We start from the raw sequence: 21,971 nt of genomic DNA, 5'->3' as shown, positions 1-21,971 counted from the left end.
TTAATATTTAGCAACAACTTAGTTTTATTGTTGGCAAATGAACTTTCTTGTTGCCAAAAAATTTAATTTTGTTGCCATTGTATTGATTATTGTTGCAAAAAGTACTTTTGGCAACCAAAAAAAAATTGTTGACCAGCACATTTTGCAACAATAATCAATCTATGACAATAAAAAAAAAAGTTGCCAAATATTTTTTTTCTTGTAGTGGTCCCTTCAATTATTTAAACAGTGTTCAAATAATGCTTGGATAAAGAAGTTTGTATATACAAGAATAATGCGTTTATATTTGTATAGAAATTTTATGATTTTTTCTGAATGAAACATAAGATTAAAGAAGTGTCTCAAAGTACTTTTCCACCGAAAAAAGTCTGAAAAATCTATGAATTTTTTTAGCCAAACAAGTGTTTTTGACCATTCTTTCAATTTTTCCAACATTTTCACATCCAAACGCCTTAAAATTCAAATTCACTTAACTAATCAAATTTAAACTTTGATGAGAAATTTCTCTAATATTTTTTGTTATGATGACAGTGTTCGGACTAAATTATGTACATCTTTAGTTATTTTAGCTGAAGAAATTGAATAATATATATATATATATATATATATATATATATATATATATATATATATATATATATATATATATATATATATATATATATATATATGTGTGTGTGTGTGTGTTGCGTGGGGGTGTTTGGGAGAAGGGGTGGGGTGGGGTGTTGCGCGAGTGGGTTAGGAAGATTAGAAAAAGGTTGATTTGTTTAATAGAATAGGAAAAGCAGGGTCAGCGCCTGATGCGCTCTAGATTCTCCGGGAAATGAGAATTTTCAACCTTATTCTATAACTCTATCTCTGCCCATTAATATTCTTCTTGATCGACCGAGCTCCTTTCTATCTGTCTCTTTCTCTCCCGATCCTGTGTGTTGGACTACGGATTGGAATATTAATACTAGCTATAATAACAACAACTAATTTTATTTTTTTTGGTTCATAGTTGGAATTATTATTCATATAATTAAATCCGCTAGTATTATACTCCCTCTGGTCAACACGCAATCTCTCTCTTTAGCTGGCTCGCTTTTAAAACTTTTAAATTGCTTTAAGCTAATATTCCATATTCCTTACCTTTGTCTCATTACATCACACACCTAACCCCTCTTTCCCTTGTAATTTTTCATTTTATGTGTAATTAATTTAAATTAATGCTTCTCTAACTTTTCTTTTCTCTCTTTTTGAGGGACAGTTTGTTCTGACTTTAATTACTGGATCTGATAAAATGTCTTGTAGTTGTAAGCATAAATTTTTTCTTTGCGTTCTAAAATTTCAAAATAATTGGCCATAATTTAAAGCTAGGTTTTCTTACTTCACATTTTCGTTGGGTTATTACGATAGGGTTCTCCTTTAGTTTTTTTCTACACGTTAAAAGAATATGTAATTGTACAATTTGCTCTGTGTTTCAAAAAATATTTCTGCTCGGTCTTCGACCTGTACGAGGCAAAAATTCATCCACATTTAAATAAAAATGGTCTTATACCACATGCAAATTTAAGACGGAGATCATATAAAAATTACAGAATTTTAAGATGCCATCCGATGAACGTTACTTAAAGTAAGAGTATAGCAAAGTGACCTCCAAGAGCTACAAAAGGGTTTCAGATCTCTTAAGCATGTTCTTTATTCCATAGACCTAAGTAAAGAATAACTTGATATGAAATCCAATAACTCAATATGAAATCCTAAATGCATAAACGGAAACTTAATTAATTAATTAATTGAATTGTCGATTCTTCGCAAGTTAAACGACATGGACGGTCAAGCATTAAGCACATGACTCATCATTCATCAAGTATTAGATTCGTAGATACTCCATAATTCATACTACTAATTAACTAGCGCTATATTCTACGTTTATACTCATCTTTTTGTCGTTAACAAGTTAAACTATAGTGCTACTTGAACACATCAACTTAAAATAATTGAGAAGAATAATAGTTCTTCCATAGTTATTCGTAAAGGGGGTACGTAGAATACTATATTACAGACAGAGAAAGCTAGTAGAGATATGTTTGCTTCGAAGTTTGAATAGAATCACCATATAATTATATAGTACTATTTCTTCCCAAATCCCCTTAGAGTACAAAATTAGAAGACAAAAAAGAAAGAAAGGAATCAGCGGAATCAACGCCGTTTCGACTGACGTGTGCCATGAGCCACGACATTGCCACCTTAAAAAAAATAAAAAAAATAAAAAAATTAACCATTAAAATATAAAGAGAAGTTAGCGCCTTTACTCCCTCAAATATCGATAAACTTTGATTTTGGTCATCATTAACCTTTTTTTTGTTGTACGAGGAACTTAACAAATCATGAATACTTTTGATCCCTCTAATTATAAGTCATTACTAATATAACGAATTATTAAGTGATAAAATCTTCAATTATTTATGTTATGTTATTTTATTGTTTTATTGTTTCTTCATATTTTAAGGTAATATAATCTTAAAATAGCTGAATATCACATATTTGCTTTGAAAAAAGATCGAAAACATAAAATTTAGTTAATCAAATGTTATATTGCTTAACCAATACTACATGGATCAAAACCAAATTTTATCAATAACCGTTGGACCAAAAGCGCAATTATTTCAAATATAAAAAACCAAAGATATATATCATTTGATTAATTTGCTGTTTCAAAACAAACGGTCCATTTCGTTTTTGTCTTTACATTTCTAGTGTACCTGAGGCAACTAGTCCAAAAGTACTGCTAAATATTTGATTTCTAATTTTTTTTACTATTGTTTTGAATATTGTGGAATGGTATGGGGAGTACAAGAGATGAGAAAGAAAAGACAGTCAAAAAGGGTACAAACAAACATAAAAAAGGTTCAATAATTGAGAAGCTAAAAATAGGGTAGTTCATTGCTTTCAATAAGAGACATTTTGGTAGCAACATATGTGCATTATTCCGATCCCCTAGTACATTAACAGTGGCGGAGCCAGGATTTTCAGTAAGGGGGTTTAAAAATATAAAGAGGTAAATATACAAGAAGTTAAGGGGGTTCAACACCTACCATATATACATAAAAAAATAATTTTAATCTTCAATATACACTGTAATTTTCTGCCGCCCCTCAACTACACTTGGCTCCGCCCCTGAGTACATACTGTACATACTTTGAGTAGTTGTACTCAACCACTAGACATTGTAGCTATATTCCAGCTCTTCGAATAGAGACGAATTTAAAATTTTAATTTGATAGGTTCAATTTTTAAATATTTATTACTGAATCTATTTTACTTTAAAAATTATAAATTCAAAATGTAGTAATTGTTATAATTTAGTAATTCCTTACATATATACTTATACTCCGTGCTAAAACTATTTTTTGAGTTCAGTTGAACCCATAATTTACTGGCTGCATCCGCCTTTGCTTTCTGAACTCTTTATTCTAAAGCTCCTCCAAGAGCAAAACTATCTTTTTGCACAAGAGTTTTGCTTATACACGCGGTGTAAAAAAATCTTTAACAATTAAATCATTACAAAAACGACCTCACACTGTTAACTATTCATGATGAAAAGTGAAACTAGTTATTCAGAAATAGAAAAGAATTAACTTATGTTGATAATGTAAAGTTGTTTACATTATCAGTGGATATATAAGTTTAATCATTTGTGGAATACAATAAAATGGCTGTGAATTCAGGGCGAATTTATGAACATATGGGTCACACTTTATAGCAATATAGCTACTACTGCCTTCTCATATATTACTTGAAATTAATTATTTACGCTGTTGCTCCATCAATCCATATATATATATATATATATATATATATATATATATATATATCGGACTCCAAATCGAGATGCAACTACAAAATCCTACTATTTGTTACATAACAATAGTGCATAGTAGTAGGGCCTCTTTTTACACATTCAAGTTGGTACTGATGAAAACTGGAAGTACTTATGAATTTACCTGTAGACCAGGGAAAATGACAGTAATAAGTCTCTGGATTGTTGGACCCCATTGAAATGGAACTTGAGTGTGTACAGAAAATTACTACGCAGACAAAAAATTTGAGATAATTCTGTTTATTACCGTCACTGTACCTGTTTTTCCCCTCACAATATGATGTTATTATTTACTCGTTTATTGCAAGTATATAAGCTGACAACTTAAGAAATAAGATAAAATAACCTGCAAAAATATGTTAACCTACACTAATATCGCAAAAAATATTTATATTACCCGTATATGTAATTTAATTATTGAATCATTGTTTTTCTTGCGTTACATGATGCCTTTTGATCATTATCTTATATAGTCTTGGACAATCTCATAACTTCATGAGTTAGTTTTTGAGATTGAGTTAGACACGAGATCCATCTGATTTCTTAATTAAACCGATTTTGAACTTCCTTATTATATTATCCACGATCTATATGTTTTAATATATTATCTTGGGCAATTGGTTCCTTTCATCCTTTAATTTGGATTACCTTCTTCTCTGCCGGCGAACTTTTGGAACCATATCTACATCAAAATGACATGCTCTCTGATCTGTCTGCCTCAGGATTCTACTCTCACCTTATTCCCTCTGATAATATCCTTTGTTTTTTTTAACTATATGAACATTTAGGTCATAGGAGTATTTGGTTATCATAAAATGTTCTTTTTGTATATGGTCTGTTTGGTCATATTTTTAAATTTTTTTATTTTGAAAAGTTTTTTTCAAAAAACTATTTTTCTCTAAAAATAATGTATGTTTGACTAATCAATTTGAAAAATATTTTTGCTAATATTAGGTCAACAATTTATGCTTGATTAAGTTTTTAAGAGTGCTTTCAGAAACACTGTTTCTTTTAGCACTTTTTTTTTCTAACAACTTGGCCAAACACCTCATCTCTATAAAATGAACAGTTTTTTTCTTCAATAAAAAGCACTTCTGCCTTCCCAGAAGTTTGCCAAACAGGCTAGAAGTCAACTTTCCAAATTTGGTTGTCAAGAGTGCTGTTTATTCATGGAGTTTTAAATAAAAGAGATGTTTAAAGACAAATAAGGATTATAATTTGGTCAAATATATATAGCAATTAGATGTATACTTTAAAGGGATGTACCAAAACCTTAAGACATAGCATGAACCGAAGGAAGTAATTTTGGTGTGTGATTCTTGGGGAGTTAGATTTTCCTCCAAAGACATCAACATTCACATATCGACCTGCAAATGTTGCATTTAATGTCTAACCAAATAAGATGAGTAGATAAGGATTTTGTTTAAAGATGTGATTGAACTGAGACAATAAGTAGTGTGTGTTTTATATAGTTCCTAGAGAAGACATTAAAACGTTAAGTATGCCAGACAAATAATTTGACAATAATAGAACGGCAATCATAACAGTATTTAATTCACACGAGGTACAATCAAGATCAATTTTGACTCCTCATCTCCATTTTTTCTTTCAATTTATTACTGCGTGTGAGAATTAAATGTTTGGCACTTTATGTAGGGAATGATGTTCCTTTTTACTTCTTTTTTCGGCGAATTGCTGGATGTTAATGTTTTGTCAGCATGCAATGTTGCATTATTCACTGAAAAATATTACTATGTGATTAAAAAAAAAAAGAGAGAGAGAGAGAAACCATATGCCCTTTTTAAACAAATTGTCAAATATACTTTATTTGATAGATTTATATGTTGTTGCAATTAATCCAAAGCCAGAAGATTTAAATGTCTGTGCCCCATCCACGGCGGATACCCGCCGGCCCACTACAGCTAACCAATACAACCAACAAAAGCTACAAAGGCCTGCCAAATTCCAATTCCATCTATTCTGTCAGCCCATTTTTGCAAATTACAGTTTAATTTGATGGGCAATTCGCAAATTGCCCTTCTTTTGGGGTGGTCTTTAAATTTTGCCCCTCATATTTGAAATCTTTAAATTTTGCCTTTCGGCTAAACCCCATGGGTTCCAGGTTCGAACTCCCACACAGTCAAAATTTAAAAAAAAATCGCAAGGCAGAGTTTAAATTTCGCTATGCCCCCATCGGCATACACTTGTGAAGGAATTACCAAAGTTATGCCGGACCCCGGCATACTTATGCCTTATGGGAAGACTTGGCATAAGTATGCCGGGTCCGGCATAACTTTGGTAATTCCTTCACAAGTTTATGCCGGGTCCGGCATAAAAGTTTGCCCATTAAAAGTATGCCCCCACCGACATAAACTTGTTAAGGAATTACCAAACTTATGCCGGAACCGGCATACTTATGCCTTATGGGCAGACTTGGCATAAGTATGTCGGGTCCGGCATAACTTTGGTAATTCCTTCACAAGTTTATGCCAGTGGGGGCATACTTTTAATGAGCAAACTTTTATAGTATGCCACATAAGGCGGAATTTTTCCTTAAGGCATAACTAAAAGTTTGCCTTATAAGGCAAAGTCTATACCTTAAGAAAAAGTTCTGCCTTATGGGGCATACTTTTGGTTATGCCTTAATTAAAAGTCTGCCCCATAAGGCATAGTTCCTTAAAGGAAAAGTTTTGCCCCATAAGGCATAACTAAACTATGCCTTGAGGAAAAGTTATGCCCCCTCCGACATAACTTTAGTTTTTCCTTAAGGACTTTATGCCGGATCCGGCATACACTCTCCTCAGGCCTGCCTTGCGAATTTTTTATTTTATTTTATGCCTGAGCGGGGGTTCGAACCCAGAACCTCAGGTATCCAAGCGAAGGGCAAAATTTAAAGACCACAAATATGAGGGGCAAAATTTAAAGACCACCCCAAAAGAAGGGCAATCCGTGCAAAAAAATGTAATTTGATGGTGACATTTTGTCCATTCAATAGGGCAGTTGTAGCTTTGTCACAATTAGGGTTCGAAGTTGTGACACAAGTTAGATTGTAACTTCACTAGAAATATTCTTTGAACGCATTTTGTTTTGTGTCGAGAGTTAGTTTACTTGGTGAGCTTCGTGCCTTCCACGGTTAAGGTAGACAGTTCAAAATCCATCAATAGTGTAGCATCTCCTTCACCTTTGAGCTTCGTGCCTTACGAAAATTCTGATTGTCTTCTTCTTCTTCTTGCACAATAAAAATTCTAGTGTGATTTACAGCCTTCGAGTGGTTCGCCGTTCATCGGGGTTTGAGGTACCGCTACGCTGGTGAGTTAATTCGTTCTATCCTGGGAGGATATATTCTATAACCTCGGGTACTTGAGGGGAATAATTTCCTTAAGGAAACATTGTGAATTCGGTGGGCTCGAACTTTTTTTTTGTCTCTTTTCAGATTCCACGTTAGATTGTTTCCTCTCTTTTCAGATTCTATTTTAGATTATTTTTTTAATACAAATTGACAACAATCTTAAGGAAATTACTATTTATTTTTGTGTTCTTCGTAACCTTTGTTTGGTGGAGACCAAACGAGAAAGAGAAACCAAGAAGCGACACGGTCTTGGGCAAATCTGCGTTATCAACTTCAAGTAACGAGGGAATATTTGGATCAAAAGTGATGAGCGTATGAACAATGATGGTCTTCGTAATTAGTAATCTGTTCGGACGTCTGGTTTCCAGTTGAATCCAAGGGATTTTTGAATTACAACAAAGTGAAATTCTTTTCGTATCAGTGGGTGTGTGATCACTTGCCACATATGACCAAGACACGGGGGAAAAAAGAAAAAAAAAAGAAAAAAAGAAACACACACCTATTCATAATAATGTGAAAATTAAAGGTGCAAAACAAAAGGGATTCACCTTTTGGTAAAGCATAAGATTTTTTCAATGAGAAATAATTTTGACTACAAATATGGCCACTTCATCAAAGTAATGGATCAAGAAGAAGTGACAAAATCGGGTTATATTCTCTTTAACTCTATTTACTTTTTGGTTATATATTTCCACCCTTTGCGTGATTTATGTGAAATATAGGATAGATGATTCACTTGTAATGATCATGATATGTATTTTAAATAAGTTTAGGTACAACATATTGGATATGCTTATTAGAAATTTGTTATTTCGCGTCAAAGAAAAACATCATGACATGGTTGCCGTACCTATCTTTGTCCTCTCTGGTTTATAAGGAAAAATTAAGGGGTAGACCAATCAAAAATGGTCATTGCACAAAGTCTGGTTGAAAAGATTTTGTGGCATCTTTTTCTCAGACCAAGTAATTAGTGTCAAATACAATCTTTCTGATGAGTGATGACTATGATGATAGAAAGAAATACTGGAAGTTGCTGGTCAAGAAATGGTGAGAAGCACTCCATGTGCACCTTGGAGGCAAAGTTCCTTAAGAACTGATCTTTAATTTTTTTTTTTTTTTTTTTTATAATCTTGCTTGGCTTTCAATGATGCCAAAACAGTAGCGTAGTATTTTGATACGTATTGTGTAAAAATTGAAAAAGGGACAAATTTATGGCCAATACTTGATAAAGATGGCATCATGACATGGATTAGAAAGCATCGGAAGAGATCTACAATACAGTGACTACGAGGAGTTGTCATTGAATAAGTCAAATGACACGACTTTTCAGGATCAATTGCTTTATTCTGGCCACTGGTTGAAGATCTTGAAACGACATAAATTCGGATTTTATTTTCTTTACTCGTCTTTTTATTTTCTACCATTTTATGATTTATGAAATTTAGTTTTATAAATAGTAGGGTAGACGTTTATTATTTAATGATCTCAAAGTATATTCTTTTGGCAGAACCATCAGGAATGATGATATGATAGCCAAGTGTATTGGATAATTTCTATATCCAACCTGTTATGACAGGCTGAGAATTCAAAAAGTGGTAGTATTACATGGCAAGGTGTCGAAAATTTGTCTCAGCAACATAACTTGAAATTTCATTCCTTGAGATCTATCAGTTATAATTTTCAGAAAGTATGGAACCCAACGGTTAAAGCGTTTTTCTTTATAATCTACTTACAAAAGAAAATCACTCTTTTCTGATGAAAAAAAAAAGTACTCTTTTTGCAGACTAAAAATTTTATGGTTTTCTACTCCACTGTTTGAAAATTAAAATCTTTGTGATTTTCTACTCCAAGTTACTACTCGGTTTAAAGAATATAAAAACTTTATCGAGTTAGTAAATTTAGTTTAAAGAATATAAAAAATTTGCCGAAGTTAGTAAATTGTGTTGGTTTGAAGAAATAAAATCTTCGTTGGTTCTCATTGTTTTGAAGGGGAAAAAAAGTACTATTTCCTGAGATAAAACGATTTTTTTTCCGTCAAGAATAAAAAGTTACTTTTTTGGAAACTGAAATCTTCGGATTTCCTACTCTAGTTTTGAGATTAAAGTTTTCGTAACTTTCTACTTATTTGATTACTTGATTTGAAGATATAAAAACTTCATTGAGTATATATAAGTTTCTGCATTCGGTTTGAAGATATAAAACTTCATCGAATTATTAAATTTGGTTGTGCCAGAAAGTATTAGGTTTGAAGATATAAAACTTCACCGTTTTATTCTCTGGTTAAGAGAAAAGAAAGATTATGATCGTAAGGATGTTCATTGCATTCTGTGTACGAATGACTGATAGAAATGAAAATTAAAGGAAAATTCTAATTGGAGTTTTAAAGTGTGAACGGACACGTTTTTTCTATAACTCCTTGTGATTGTCCTCCTGATTACAAAACTCAGTGGTTAAGAATATATATGAAGAGAATCATATTAATTGCTTGACATTAAATATGCTCATGTCATCTATGTTCATGGCAAAGCCTTCTTCATCAGTCCCGTTTCCTATTTCCCTAACAGTCTCAAAGAGATTCAGGCCATCAATTTTTTATTGATAATTTAAGTGCTGATAAAGTGGTTATGATGCAAGGAGCAGGAGCTGATTTCTTTAGTTCTCCTTTTACTAATGGATGACTAGTATGTACTAGTACTGATTCACGAAAACTAAGTGCATACCTGTTTAATGATGATGTTGCACAGTGAAGGAATGATTTAACATCGATGGTAAATGCCTTATAAACAAGTTCTGGTTTACCTCAAACTTGTGGGGGAAGCTATCCTTATGACTACCAGAATACTCAATCGAGTGCCTATAGAAAAACACAATTTATTCCATATGAAAAATGGAAAAGAAGAAAGCCCAACTTGAATTACTTCAAAGTGTGGGGGTGTTTGGTTAAAGTGCAAGTTCCTAAAGCTAATAGGGTAAAAAATAGGACCGAAAACTATTGATTGCGTTTTCGTAGGATATGCCACCAATAGTAAAGGATATTGACTTTTGGTTCACAAATCAGAAAAGTTTGATAGAATCAGAAAATTTTGACTTATTGACATTATTCTATTATGTCAACCCCACGATATATGTCCTTGGTGGTATTGACATGATATGCCCTTGGTGGTATTGATGTGGTAGTTAGTGAAATATTCACATAACTCATTCTGTCTTGGTAAGGACTAGTTGATAGAACTACTAATTTGATGAGGCTGATCATATGTCTTTTATTATTGGTCATGTTCATTAATTTCGTGAATGGATGTCATTTGAAAGTTGTGACTTTTCATGATAAAATGTGTCTGTTGAAAGATAATTCTTTGAAAAGACAAGACGGTTCACTTAATATATAAATTCATTGGTTTATAAATCGAAGAACCAATTGATGATAATGATAAAAATCGACAATAGCGATTTTCACATCGGTGAATGTGCTAGCAGTTGGATATTTGAAGAAGTAGACTTACAAGAAGTGGAATGGTTGAGAAATATATATATTTTTACAAGGTTGTGGCCACAACTAATGTCAACCATCCACGAGTATCATCATGTCACTTTAAGTGTAGTAAGTAGTCTGCAATATATCATATTGTATAAGCTTTGTTTCGCATTATAATAAAAATTGGATCATCGGGTCAACCGAAATAAAATCCATAAGTGGATATGTTATTACCATTGGTGGAGGAGCAGTGTCTTGGAAATCGTCTGAACAAACTTGTATCGCCCACTCCACAATGTAGTCTAAGTTCATAGCTTTAGACATGATCGGTGAAGAAGTTGAATGACTCTGAAATTTCTTAGAAGATATTCCATTCTGGCCCAAACCATTGGCACCAATATGCATACAATGCGATAGCCAAACGATAATAGGAAGGACAGAGAGCATGATGTATAACAGAAAATCTCACTTATGACAGAGACATAATATTGTTCGACAACTACTCTCTAGTGGAGTTATCACAATTGACTATGTAAAGTCAAAAGATAACGTGTCAGATCCACTTACAAAAGGCCTAACTAGAGAGGCGGTTGAAAGATCATCGAGGGGAATGGGTTTAAGGCCTTGGACAAGTCATCATGGCAGTAACTCTACCTAGTAGACTGGAGATCCCAAGAGCTAGGTTCAAAGAGATCAAACAAAGTTATGAATGACGGTTTGACATTGTCAAATAACTCAGCCTATTCTCATGATGAAGACAATGTTCAGAAACAAGGATAAAGTAGTAAGGCTTTTTAACGAGTTAATAAAGCTTAAGCTTTTTAATGGTTTCTAAGTTTGGAAAGATATGACCAGATAGTGTATCTATAGGATTACACATTTAGAAATCACCTATGTGAGTGTGAAGTGTAAGCCGCTTCAATGAGAATGATAGTAAAGGCTCATTTTCTATGCACTCATGAAACCAGGCGGTGTTCATGACTGAAACGAACACAACCGTGAGAACCATAGACGGTTAAGGGTTAATTGTGTGACATATGATTATCTAGGTATACACCAAAGCTCGACGGTTCAAAGATAACAAATCTACCGATTGACCGAGTATATCCGACATATGTTCACTACGGAAAGTTCAAAGGAAAACGTACTTATCCATATGCAATTAATCTTTACTTGTAAATCACACATTTGTCCGTGCATTTTTATATCATAGAGTCATTCCCCATTCATGTGGGGGATTGTTATGTCTTTGGTGTGAATGGGAAATGAAAGTTTTATCTCAATGGCCTTTTTCGGAAAAGACAACTTTTTGCTGAAAAGGCACATGCCTTTTCAGAAAAGACACACCTATTTCCTTAATAGACACCTGTTGTTGGCTATAAATATCTAGTCATCCCTTCAGATTTTTTTTTTTTTTACGAAAATTTTGATTGTCTTCTTCTTTCTTCTTGCACAATAAAAATTCTAGTGTGATTTACAACTTTCGAGTGGTTCGTCGTTCACCAGGGTTTGATGTTCCGCTACGCTGGTAAGTTAATTCGTTCTATCCTGGGAGGATATATTCCATAACCTCGGGTACTTGATGGGAATAATTTCCTTAAGGAAACACTGTGAATTCAGTGGGCTCGAATTTATTTTCGTTTCTTTTCAGATTCCACGTTAGATTGTTTCCTCTCTTTTCAGATTCTGTTTTAGATTATTTTTTGAATACAAATTGACAACACTAAGTTCCGCTATGCCTCGGGGAAGGACCAGCCATAAGGGACTCTATTAGCCCTGTATTTCTGCAAGAGGCTGTTTATACGGCTTAAACCCGTGACCTTCTGATCAGATAACAACAACTTTACTAGTTACGTCAAGACTCTCCTTCAAATAGTGTCATTCGTATGGGCTATAAAATGGCCTTACAATCTAGGAAATATGTGCTTTAAGCCACTTAAAACGTGCAGAGCCCATATTAAAGTAGTAAGTGGCCTAATAGCACGTAAAAAAGCCCATCTCAGCATATGCGTATGTATTAACTGTGCAATCCTAACGTTCGGCCGTCACGCCGTCTATTACTCCGCTACCGCTTTGTACGTTTTTTTTTCTTATTCTTCAACACGTGTTTTGATCTCCTTAGACACATTTTGTGCTTAGTTTATACTGTGATGCTATTACTGATTGATTTTTTTTTTGTTCTTATTTTTGTATGTGTTATTATGCAATTTAATGAACTGATTTCTCATATATATATGATCTATCAATTTTCTATTTTTTGAAAAAAGGCTTTTGGCCTATGAATGAGATTGTATATTAGCTCAGGTTTTAATAAAGGTGAATACATATTATTAACTACTCCTTCCGTTCACTTTTACTCGTTCAGTATGGACTTTGCACGCCCCTTAAGAAATAATAAATAAAGTGCATAATTTACCATGATACTCATATTAATTAGTGTATAGTCTTAGTGAATTTGGAAAATGAGTAATTAATGCTTGGGGTAAAACAGGAAAAGTAAATTATTTTTCCTCGACATGCGAAAGTGGACAAGTAAAATTGAAAATTTATTTTTGGAATAGTGGACAAGTAATAGTGAACGGAGGGAGTATGTCATGATTTTTATTGATGTCGTGATTTTTATTCAGTACTTATGTTTTAGTTAATGAAATAGCTCTCCAAATAACAGCTTTAGGAAAGGGCTTTTGAGAGGTTCTGCAGATAATTCTTCTCTCTGGTTCATTTTTTTTTATACCCTGCAGTGCATCTTATTTATTCTAATAATCCATCTTTTTTTTTTGTTGCAGCTTGTTTGTTTGGCTACATTTCCTAATGTGACTGGAATCGACAGTTTTGATCCATATCAAGTAATTTTTTGTTCTCTCTTAATGGATGTTTCCTTTTCCTATTTTAATCAGAACCACTATAAGAGCTGTTATCTTGATTGCTGGCATTATTCTTATGTCTGCTTTGTATAATTCATATGTATGTATTCCTTATATATTGTGCCAAATCAAACTAGACACTTAAATTAGGACGGAGGGAGTACATAATTTCCTGTGGCCCCGCGACACTGGTTTTTTCTTCTCAGCCAGCTTCTGATAATTGAAATTTACACCACCTTTTGGTGGCACCAATATAATTTGTGAACAGGTAAGAACAAAGCACTTGAGAGATAAGACAAACATGCATAATATACTAAAAGTTCTTCCCCTATTTTTGGTTGCTTGATTGCAACTAAAGTTTGTTTTTGCGGACATTTAATATATTTCCAAAGTGGCTGGACATAGACTTAATTCCTTGGTAGATGATAGAATTTAATTATTGCCTATCTTACTCTTTGAATTCATAGATCAAAACAAGAGGAATTGGGAGCAGAGTTTCCAAAACCTATGGGATCTGAACACTGTGTCTTCAACACATTGAAAACCAAAAACAGCAGAGACATCCAAAACCAAAAAGTTGACTTAGGTACACTACAGGAAAAAAAAGTTACTTTACTATATAGAAACCTGGTTATTGATGAATCAAATGATCAATTCTCTTCTTCCTCGTGCATCGTTTTTCATCTTTTAGCAAAAGCATCTTATCTTTTGGTGCAAACCTTAGTACTATATCAACAAAGACCATTTATGGATGGTTCTTTTAGTTCTGTATTCAGAAGAAGTTGCAAATCGGTAATTCTAAAAAACACTTTTTACTTTTGTAGGAATTGTTTAAAGCTTTAATTGGGTTTATAGATTTTGCGGGACTTTATTTTTCTTTAACATCAGTTGACACACAGAAATATTTCTCAAAATCATAAATTTCAAGCAGTTGGACTTTGGTTTAGTATGCTTCAATTTTGCCTGATTTAACATGCCTTTATCAGTTTTAAATTTGGCTCTGATATACCTACTTAACCGGACTGGTTAGCTGAATGTAACTGAGAAAATGGGAATTTTGCGTGATGTACGGACCTGTCTTCTGATCGTAGATAAAATTATTCTTGTGCCAATATTTTATTAAGTGCCAGTTTCCTAAAGTAAAGTACAATGGTATCATATAAAATCTTATTCACAGCTGCATTCGGAATTGATTAAAGAAGTTGTATTACTGAAAACTGAGTGTTTATATCTCAATGTATAATGTACTAAAATGTCCTTTCAATCTTGTGGTTATAAACTTGCCACATATGGTGTTTGAATTGTCAACTTACTAAGTATAGAAAGAGACACCCTTTTTGGGATAGGACAAAAAAGAAAGTAGGATACTTAAATTGGAACGGAATGAGTAACAAAAAAAGATAAAGTATAATTTAAGTTGCAACATTCTTCTTCATCACCATCAGAGTTATTTTTTGTGTTTGCAGGTTGGGCTTTGCTACTTTTGTTTTATTCCATGATGTCATTTCAGGTTTTCTGGATATTTACTGGCAGCACTAGGATCTCTGTTGTGGCTACGGAAAAACAAACCCAAGACTTTGATCCCTATTATATATGCATGTGCTGGACTTGTGGCAACAATTCCATCCATTACTAGGTCAGTTGTCTTCTCATAACTTATTACTGCCGAAGCAAGAAAATCTTATGAGCCAGCTCTTTTACATGAATTAAGCTTTGAAATCTCTTTGGTTGTAACTTGAAATGGTTCATTTGACCAGAAAAGACGAAGATACTCAAAATTTTCTTTATTGCGTCCAGCTTTAATTTTGAGATGAATACTTCAGGATAAGTGTCCGACTCGGAAGAAATTTCTTCTGTTCAAACAAACATAGTTGCATGTGCTTCCTACTCCCTTTGTCCAAAATTTGTGCTGGATTCAACATCATGATGTGCTAATTCATGATGTGCTAAGCTGCTGTTGTATTTTCAGTTATCTGAGGGTGGCTTGGGATGGCACCTTCTAAAAGTAGAAGGCTTCGAACTATTCACCTCATCGACAATTGCTTTAATCAGTTGGCAGTTTGTTGCATGCCCAGAGACCGTCTAACTGAGGGATTTTCTTGTAGTAGATGAGATGACATAAGGTACTACGAGTACGATCTATCCGCTTCTGTAACCTTTATGTAACTGTCAAGGCCATATATCTTCCAAGATATTTTGGCATAGGCGACCAAAAAAAGCTTTTTCCATCATTGATTTCTATAATTATATTGTTAATTGGCCTAGTATCTGGTGTTTTGTGCATGTGGATGTACGTGCTAATCGCAATCTGTAATAGTTGATATAGTAGCTTTTAGTTTCTGATTACTGCTCATTCCAAGAGGCGATATATGATATTTGTGGAATCATGGCTTTAACATTCTTTTATTTAGAGAAAGCAAACCAAGAGCATGTAAACGGCACATATAAATCATACTGGGAAGCCCTCTTGCTATGATATCTAACTTGGTTGGTTTTTTGATAATGATAGTTGATTTTCAAGCAAAGTGGTGTGTTCTCTGGGCTCGAGAGTATTAGATTAAAAGTTGGCATCGAATAGCAAGGTGATTTCTTCTCATCTGTTTTAAGTTGGTAGACAAAAGTTACCCAATATATGTGCCGATAGGGGTATAAGGTACCCGATGATATAATAGTCTAGGTGCACACAAAATAGCCTGAACACAACAGCTATCTAAAAAATGGAAAATTAAAAGTTGTCATTGATGGCACATTTGAATCGCGAATATGGGGTGACACAAATGAAAAACTGGTGACATGAAAGGTTAAGTATTTTCATTCAGTGAAACGAGGTGAAGGTAAAGAGTTTATTACTATTCTGCACACTGAGGCAAAAATTGGTCCTGGAGATACAGCAAAGGAGACTACATTTGATCAGCCAAATGGTTATCTGACTCATGTTTGAGCACTTTTTCTGTCGATATAATACCATTAGCAAAACCTTACTGGTTGCATCATGCAACATTAATGTAACCTTTGGATACGCTTCACCTTGTGAAATTCATCATATTCAAAACATTTTAGCAAGGACATATTTGAACAAGGAAACTAACTGAACTAAAAAGTAATCCAACAAATCCAGTATCACAGAAGACATCAAACTATGGTCTACAACAGCTTAAGATTTCCCAGCCGATAAGGCGATAATAGTATATTTAAAAGAGAGAAGGAATAAAAAAGTTTGACATGTTCAACCATCAGGCCAGCCATCTCCATAACCTATTCAACAGCTAAACATAAAACCCCCACTAAAAAGAAATCCATCATGCAGTTCCTACTGGGCTTTCTTCCTTGCAAATTTGTTTGGCTTCCTAACTTTTGATGAGGAAGCTGGTGTTACTCGAGATGGTGGGGTGACCTCTTCCACAACTCGGAATATGTTGACATCCAAGATTGTGGCTCCATCTTCTCCACAGGTAAGATTGAACACACACACGTCAAATTCTTCAAGGAAATTTTCGAGAACAAACCTTCTCCAACCACCAGTTAGTCCACCACCATAATCTGTGTTTTGGAATTTGGCCTGCCACGTCTTCTCCTTAATCCGAAGCATAACATCTAGGTTCCTGCGAGGCAGATGGACCCTTGCCCACTCGGATGGAATTTACTGCAGCATTTCAATTGATTCAGCAGCCAAATTTTTGTATAACTACGACTGCATAAATATAGAGCATAACATTTATTTACCTTGTAAAACCCTTTATATACATGAGAGGGACGCATAACCACCAGAAAACTGTTTGGTGTTACAGCTGCAGTTGCCAAGTCAAATGCTTTTTGTTTCTCCTCGTCATTTATAGCCCGTCTGTTAGTTGTCAACTCCAGGGTATACCCACCAGTTCTACTACTTGTACCTTGTATTGTTATCAAGTTATGTAAAATCCGTCAAAGTCATTAAACCATGAATAGTTTCACCTCTCAAGTCAAATAATTAAGCAAAATTATGAATTATATGTTATTGAGATTCAAGTCAAGAAGGCTTACTTTTGATTTCCCTAGACCGCAAATTGACATTAGCTCGAGTACCCCGTGCACTAGATGTTGGAGTCAATGCATGCTTACTATGTTTCGTTGTTGCAGTGGCCTCAAACACATCATGTGAAGATTCATCAGTTGCATCGTTACTTTCTGTTACAGGCTTCTTTGTCCTGCCTTGACTTGCAACATCAGTGTGATCACATTTTTTGACGAAATATGAAGCTTGTTTCTCACACGAGCTCTGCTTATCAAACATTAAAACATCAAACCGCGAGTCTCCATTGTACTTAAAGATCAACAAGTCATCTTCCTCTAGTGAATGGGCGTCGATGAATTCTTTCCACCCATGTTTGAGGAATAGTGTATCTCCATTTGCAGTCAGTCCTACATTCCATGTTGCACCACTTGGACCTTTTAAGACTAACGGAACCTGCTAGCTTTTCTCTCAAATTGTTGGCAAATTTTGGGGGAATGGCCTGCAATTTCATCATCCCTGGCTACGATTCATGTTTCATGTACAACAAGAACACTAGCTAAGATCGACAAAATCCAAATAAACGAAAGGAGCACGACAAAGCAGAGAAAATTTCTAGTTTGTGGCAGCATATGGCAGAGTCAATATTTGTACTTGGAAAATTCTTTTCTCTGAAAATGGAAATAACTATGAACTAGACATAGTGAAAAGAACTCACATATTACTATACATTAAAAAAATTACTGTTGTTACAACAACCCCCATACCCCACCTTGTGGGATTACACTAGATATGTTGTTGTTGTTGTTACAACAACTCAAATGACTTTTAATAAACTGACTCATTCTAGGCTATAAGCATAAAAAGTTATTTTTGTCATTGATGCAAGAACAAGTTATTCTCTAAGGGAGTAGCTCTATTTTGATCCTTCAAATCTAACATTGAGCATTTTTAGTCCCTCAGATTTGCTAAAGTGGAGCATCTTTGGTCCAACTAACATAATTAACTTAACGGTGACCAGTAGCGGAATCAGGATTTTCATTAAGAGGGTTCAAAAATATGAAAAAGTAAATACATGAAGAAGACAAGGGGGTTCAACATCTACTATATACATAATAAATAATTTTAACCATATATATAGAGGGTAGCCGAAGGGGGTTCGGATCCTCAACTCTACCTAGCTCCACCGGCGACGGTGACTACCAAAAAATGCGGCACAAACTGAAAAACCCGACAACCAAAAATCGAAGGACTCGTTCGGTTTGATCCCAATTTTTTGATAAATCAAGCTAACTAAGCTCAATCTTTTTTTTTTTTGCACCAAAAATCGGGAATAAAAAAAAAACGACTGAGCTCAATCGATTATTCGGTCGGTTTATGTAAAAGGTTTGACCAGAGTTTTGACCAAAAAATCGACCGATTTGGTCGGTTTCTTAAAAAAAAAACAAATTAAAGTAAAACCGACCGATTATACTAAAAATATTCTTGCGGAATATTTAAATGACAAGCTCGAGTAGTTTTTATTTTTCCAATTTTTGGCGCAAATATAATCGATCGAACTCAGTTGCTTTTATTTAAAACTTATAGATCGAATCCGTCGGCTTTTCCCTACTCCCATAGATATGCGACAATTTTAACTAAAAACTCTGAAAAAGTACCACCAAAAAAGCAACAATTAACCGAAAATGTGACATCTTTTCTCCAAAAAATAAAAATCAATATATATATATATTATTTTTTTTTAAGAAAGAACACCTCAACATTTGAGCAGCACCACATAGCAAGTCACATAGGAATCACCAAAAATAATTAAAAGAAGAAGTTGAAGTCTTGAAGATCAGAGAAGAAAAAAATGGCATGCATTGTCGATAAATTTCCAATTGTTCATTATATCAATGGTTCCACATACAAGTTGCTGATCAAAAAGTCCCGAGAGAATCTGAAAGAATTGAACCACTTGGAAATGAGACCAGTACATCTCCTCTTCCCATTTCCTACAACTCTTACATCCATTTCTCATTCTTCCAATGGAAAAAAATGAGGGAAAAAATAGCTAGAAACAAAGGAAGAATTTCTCAGATCCCTTTATGCGTGAAGTAAAAGGAAAGTCAAAAAGAAAAAGAAAAATTGCAAATAAGATCAAATCTTTAATTGAAGAATAGAACATTTTTATTTATCTATTGTAGAACTCACAGATTTCTTGATTCTAGAACTTGAGAGAGTGCAAGAGACTTGAAAGTGTAGAAGAGTTGAGAGAAGCAAATGAAGGAGTAGTTGAGGATTATAATAGGATTTATATTTGAGATATTTTAAACATTTAATATTCGGTTTTTATTGACCTGAAGACGCTCTAGATGATATGGATGCAGAGTCCTCGAGGTACTGGTCGCTCTAGATGATATCGGAGCCAAGTCCTTGAGGTAGTAGTCAATCCGATGTAGCTAGACATTAGTAGACGAGTACCCGTTAATATTTCTCTTGGGATTATTGAAGAAGAAAACACATTTTAATAGTCTAATTTTTCATTCATGAGATTTGAATTCGAAAATTCTAATTAATGACAGAGATCTTATCAATCTCATCATAATTTTGGTTAAATTTTCATTGATCACTCCATCGTGACCTTCGTCACTTGTCATTTATTTTTATTTTTTTAATATTATATTTTTAAATTTTTTAAATACCGATTAATTTAATTGATAGTGCTTTTAAGGTCATTTCTAAGTAGATTGGTTTTGCGCACGTGTGTTGCACGTGTATATCGAATTATGCCGTACACGATCCCATTTCCTGTAATTCTTACACTCATCCCTCATTATGCCAAAGGAAAAAACAATTGGGGGTTTGGGAGAGGGGGGGGGGGGGGGGGGAGGCGAAAACAAGATGAGCAAGCTGTGGAACACTCGTTACACATCCCAAAGACTAGTCTTCCACCAACACTCTGATTTCGAGAACACAGAATCGATTCCTTCCTTACTGTGGTCTCACCGTATTCGTCTGGAAATTACATATAGATTCATCAAACGGCTCTTGCATATGATGGCTTCCTCTCAACAAAAGGGTTATCTTTGGTTGGGAACGAGTGAAAGTCACTTTGTATAAGTCATTGATAATTCGTTCCTTGTGTTCAGACATTGACGACAAGGAAACAATAATCGATTAAAATCCACCATTAGCGTAGTTAATTATATCTCAACAATTCAGCGTATGCAATTGAAAGAAAACCCCCAAAAAATCCAGATGCTTATTATCTGTATATACCCTCTTTGTTCTTTCTCTAGGAAAACAAACTAAAAACAAAGGAGGTATTTTTCAGATCCCTTTATGGATGCAGTAGAAGGTGAGTCAAAAAGAAAAGAAAATTGCAAGAAAATCAAATCTCTGAAGAATGAAACACTTTTATTTATTTATTAAGAACTCAACTGTAGATTTCCTGAATATAAAACTTGAGATAAAGAAAGAGAACTGAAAGTCTAGAAAAGTATGGAGAGTATCAACTGAAGGAGTACTCGAGTTGAAGATGACCATAGGTTTTTTAGTTCTTGAGATTTTTCTTTTTGATATTTTTCTTGACCATTCAATATGTTGTGTTTAACGGCGAACTAATTTGAATTCACATTAGATGAGGGACTATTAAATGAGAAAACCTTAATTAGAAGAATCTTTTTGTTTTCAAAATTTGAATTCGAAAACTCTAATTAATGGTAGAGATCTCGTCATATTTTTGAGCGAATTTTCATTGATCGCTCCGTCCTGTATGCCGTTATCATGTCTTTTCTTTACGTTATGCTCTTTTAATGATTTTTATGTCATTTTTAAGTATGCTAGTTTCTTCACACGTGAGTTGCACGTGTATGCTGAGTTAAAGTAATATCAACACAAGTTTTAGTAATTAGTAGAAAAAATTTGTAGTTAATGAACGAGAAGGAAAAACTTTAATTATTGCAAAATGTCTCTTTTGAAAGATAAGAAAACTTTCACAAATTAAAGTTCATTTCTCCTTTGAGAAGATAAATCGTTGTTTTTGAAATCAAAATTTATTTCCTGAAAGTCTAGAAAAGTTTGGAGAGTATCATGGAAGGAGTAATCAAGTTGAAGATGGCAGGAGATTTTATAATCATTTGAGATTTTTCGTTTTGGCTTCCGCCCAACGACTGGTTTACACATCCGTCTTCACCCTTGCAAAACCACGCCTTGATTAGGGGATTCTTTGAATTTCAGTAGCAACTGAAAAACCTGGAAATCGTCTCATCTTAATTTGAGTTTTTTCTTGAGTTGGTGCAGAAACAAGAAGCCTGAGGTGGAGATACAGTCTTTTTTGGGTTTCTGCTTATGACCTTAGTCAGGTACGTTTTCGTTTAAAAAGGAGGTAAAAGGAAGAGAATGAGTTTTACTATGCTTGAGAAAAATGATGATCTGATTGATGTTTT

The 21,971-nt window shown here is 34.0% G+C and overlaps 1 protein-coding gene and 1 long non-coding RNA gene across 4 annotated transcripts; one reads left to right on the top strand and one right to left on the bottom strand.

Annotated features, from left to right (window-relative positions):
• The first annotated feature begins 12,620 nt into the window (after positions 1 to 12,620).
• LOC132627931 (uncharacterized) lies at positions 12,621 to 15,937 on the top strand. Of its 3 annotated transcripts, none has more exons than XR_009578006.1 (4): positions 12,621 to 12,764; positions 13,476 to 13,535; positions 15,020 to 15,189; positions 15,523 to 15,937. It is a non-coding gene; the product is annotated as an uncharacterized LOC132627931 (long non-coding RNA). The 3 variants fall into 3 exon arrangements; XR_009578007.1 differs by lacking the exon at positions 12,621 to 12,764 and adding an exon at positions 12,854 to 13,005; XR_009578005.1 differs by lacking the exon at positions 12,621 to 12,764 and adding an exon at positions 13,040 to 13,380.
• A 216-nt stretch (positions 15,938 to 16,153) lies between these two features.
• On the bottom strand, positions 16,154 to 18,682 carry LOC132629126 (B3 domain-containing protein REM16-like). Its single transcript, XM_060344859.1, is given in 4 exon segments — positions 16,154 to 17,193; positions 17,277 to 17,443; positions 17,574 to 17,985; positions 17,987 to 18,682. Coding segments are annotated over 4 exon segments (981 nt in total). The 5' UTR covers positions 18,059 to 18,682; the 3' UTR covers positions 16,154 to 16,863.
• Positions 18,683 to 21,971: the final 3,289 nt, after the last annotated feature.

This window comes from Lycium barbarum, chromosome 2, assembly GCF_019175385.1.
Source record: "Lycium barbarum isolate Lr01 chromosome 2, ASM1917538v2, whole genome shotgun sequence".
In the NCBI taxonomy this organism is placed as follows: Eukaryota; Viridiplantae; Streptophyta; class Magnoliopsida; order Solanales; family Solanaceae; genus Lycium; species Lycium barbarum.
Note: the sequence above shows the minus strand (reverse complement) of the source record. Positions and strands in the feature narration are given on the sequence as shown.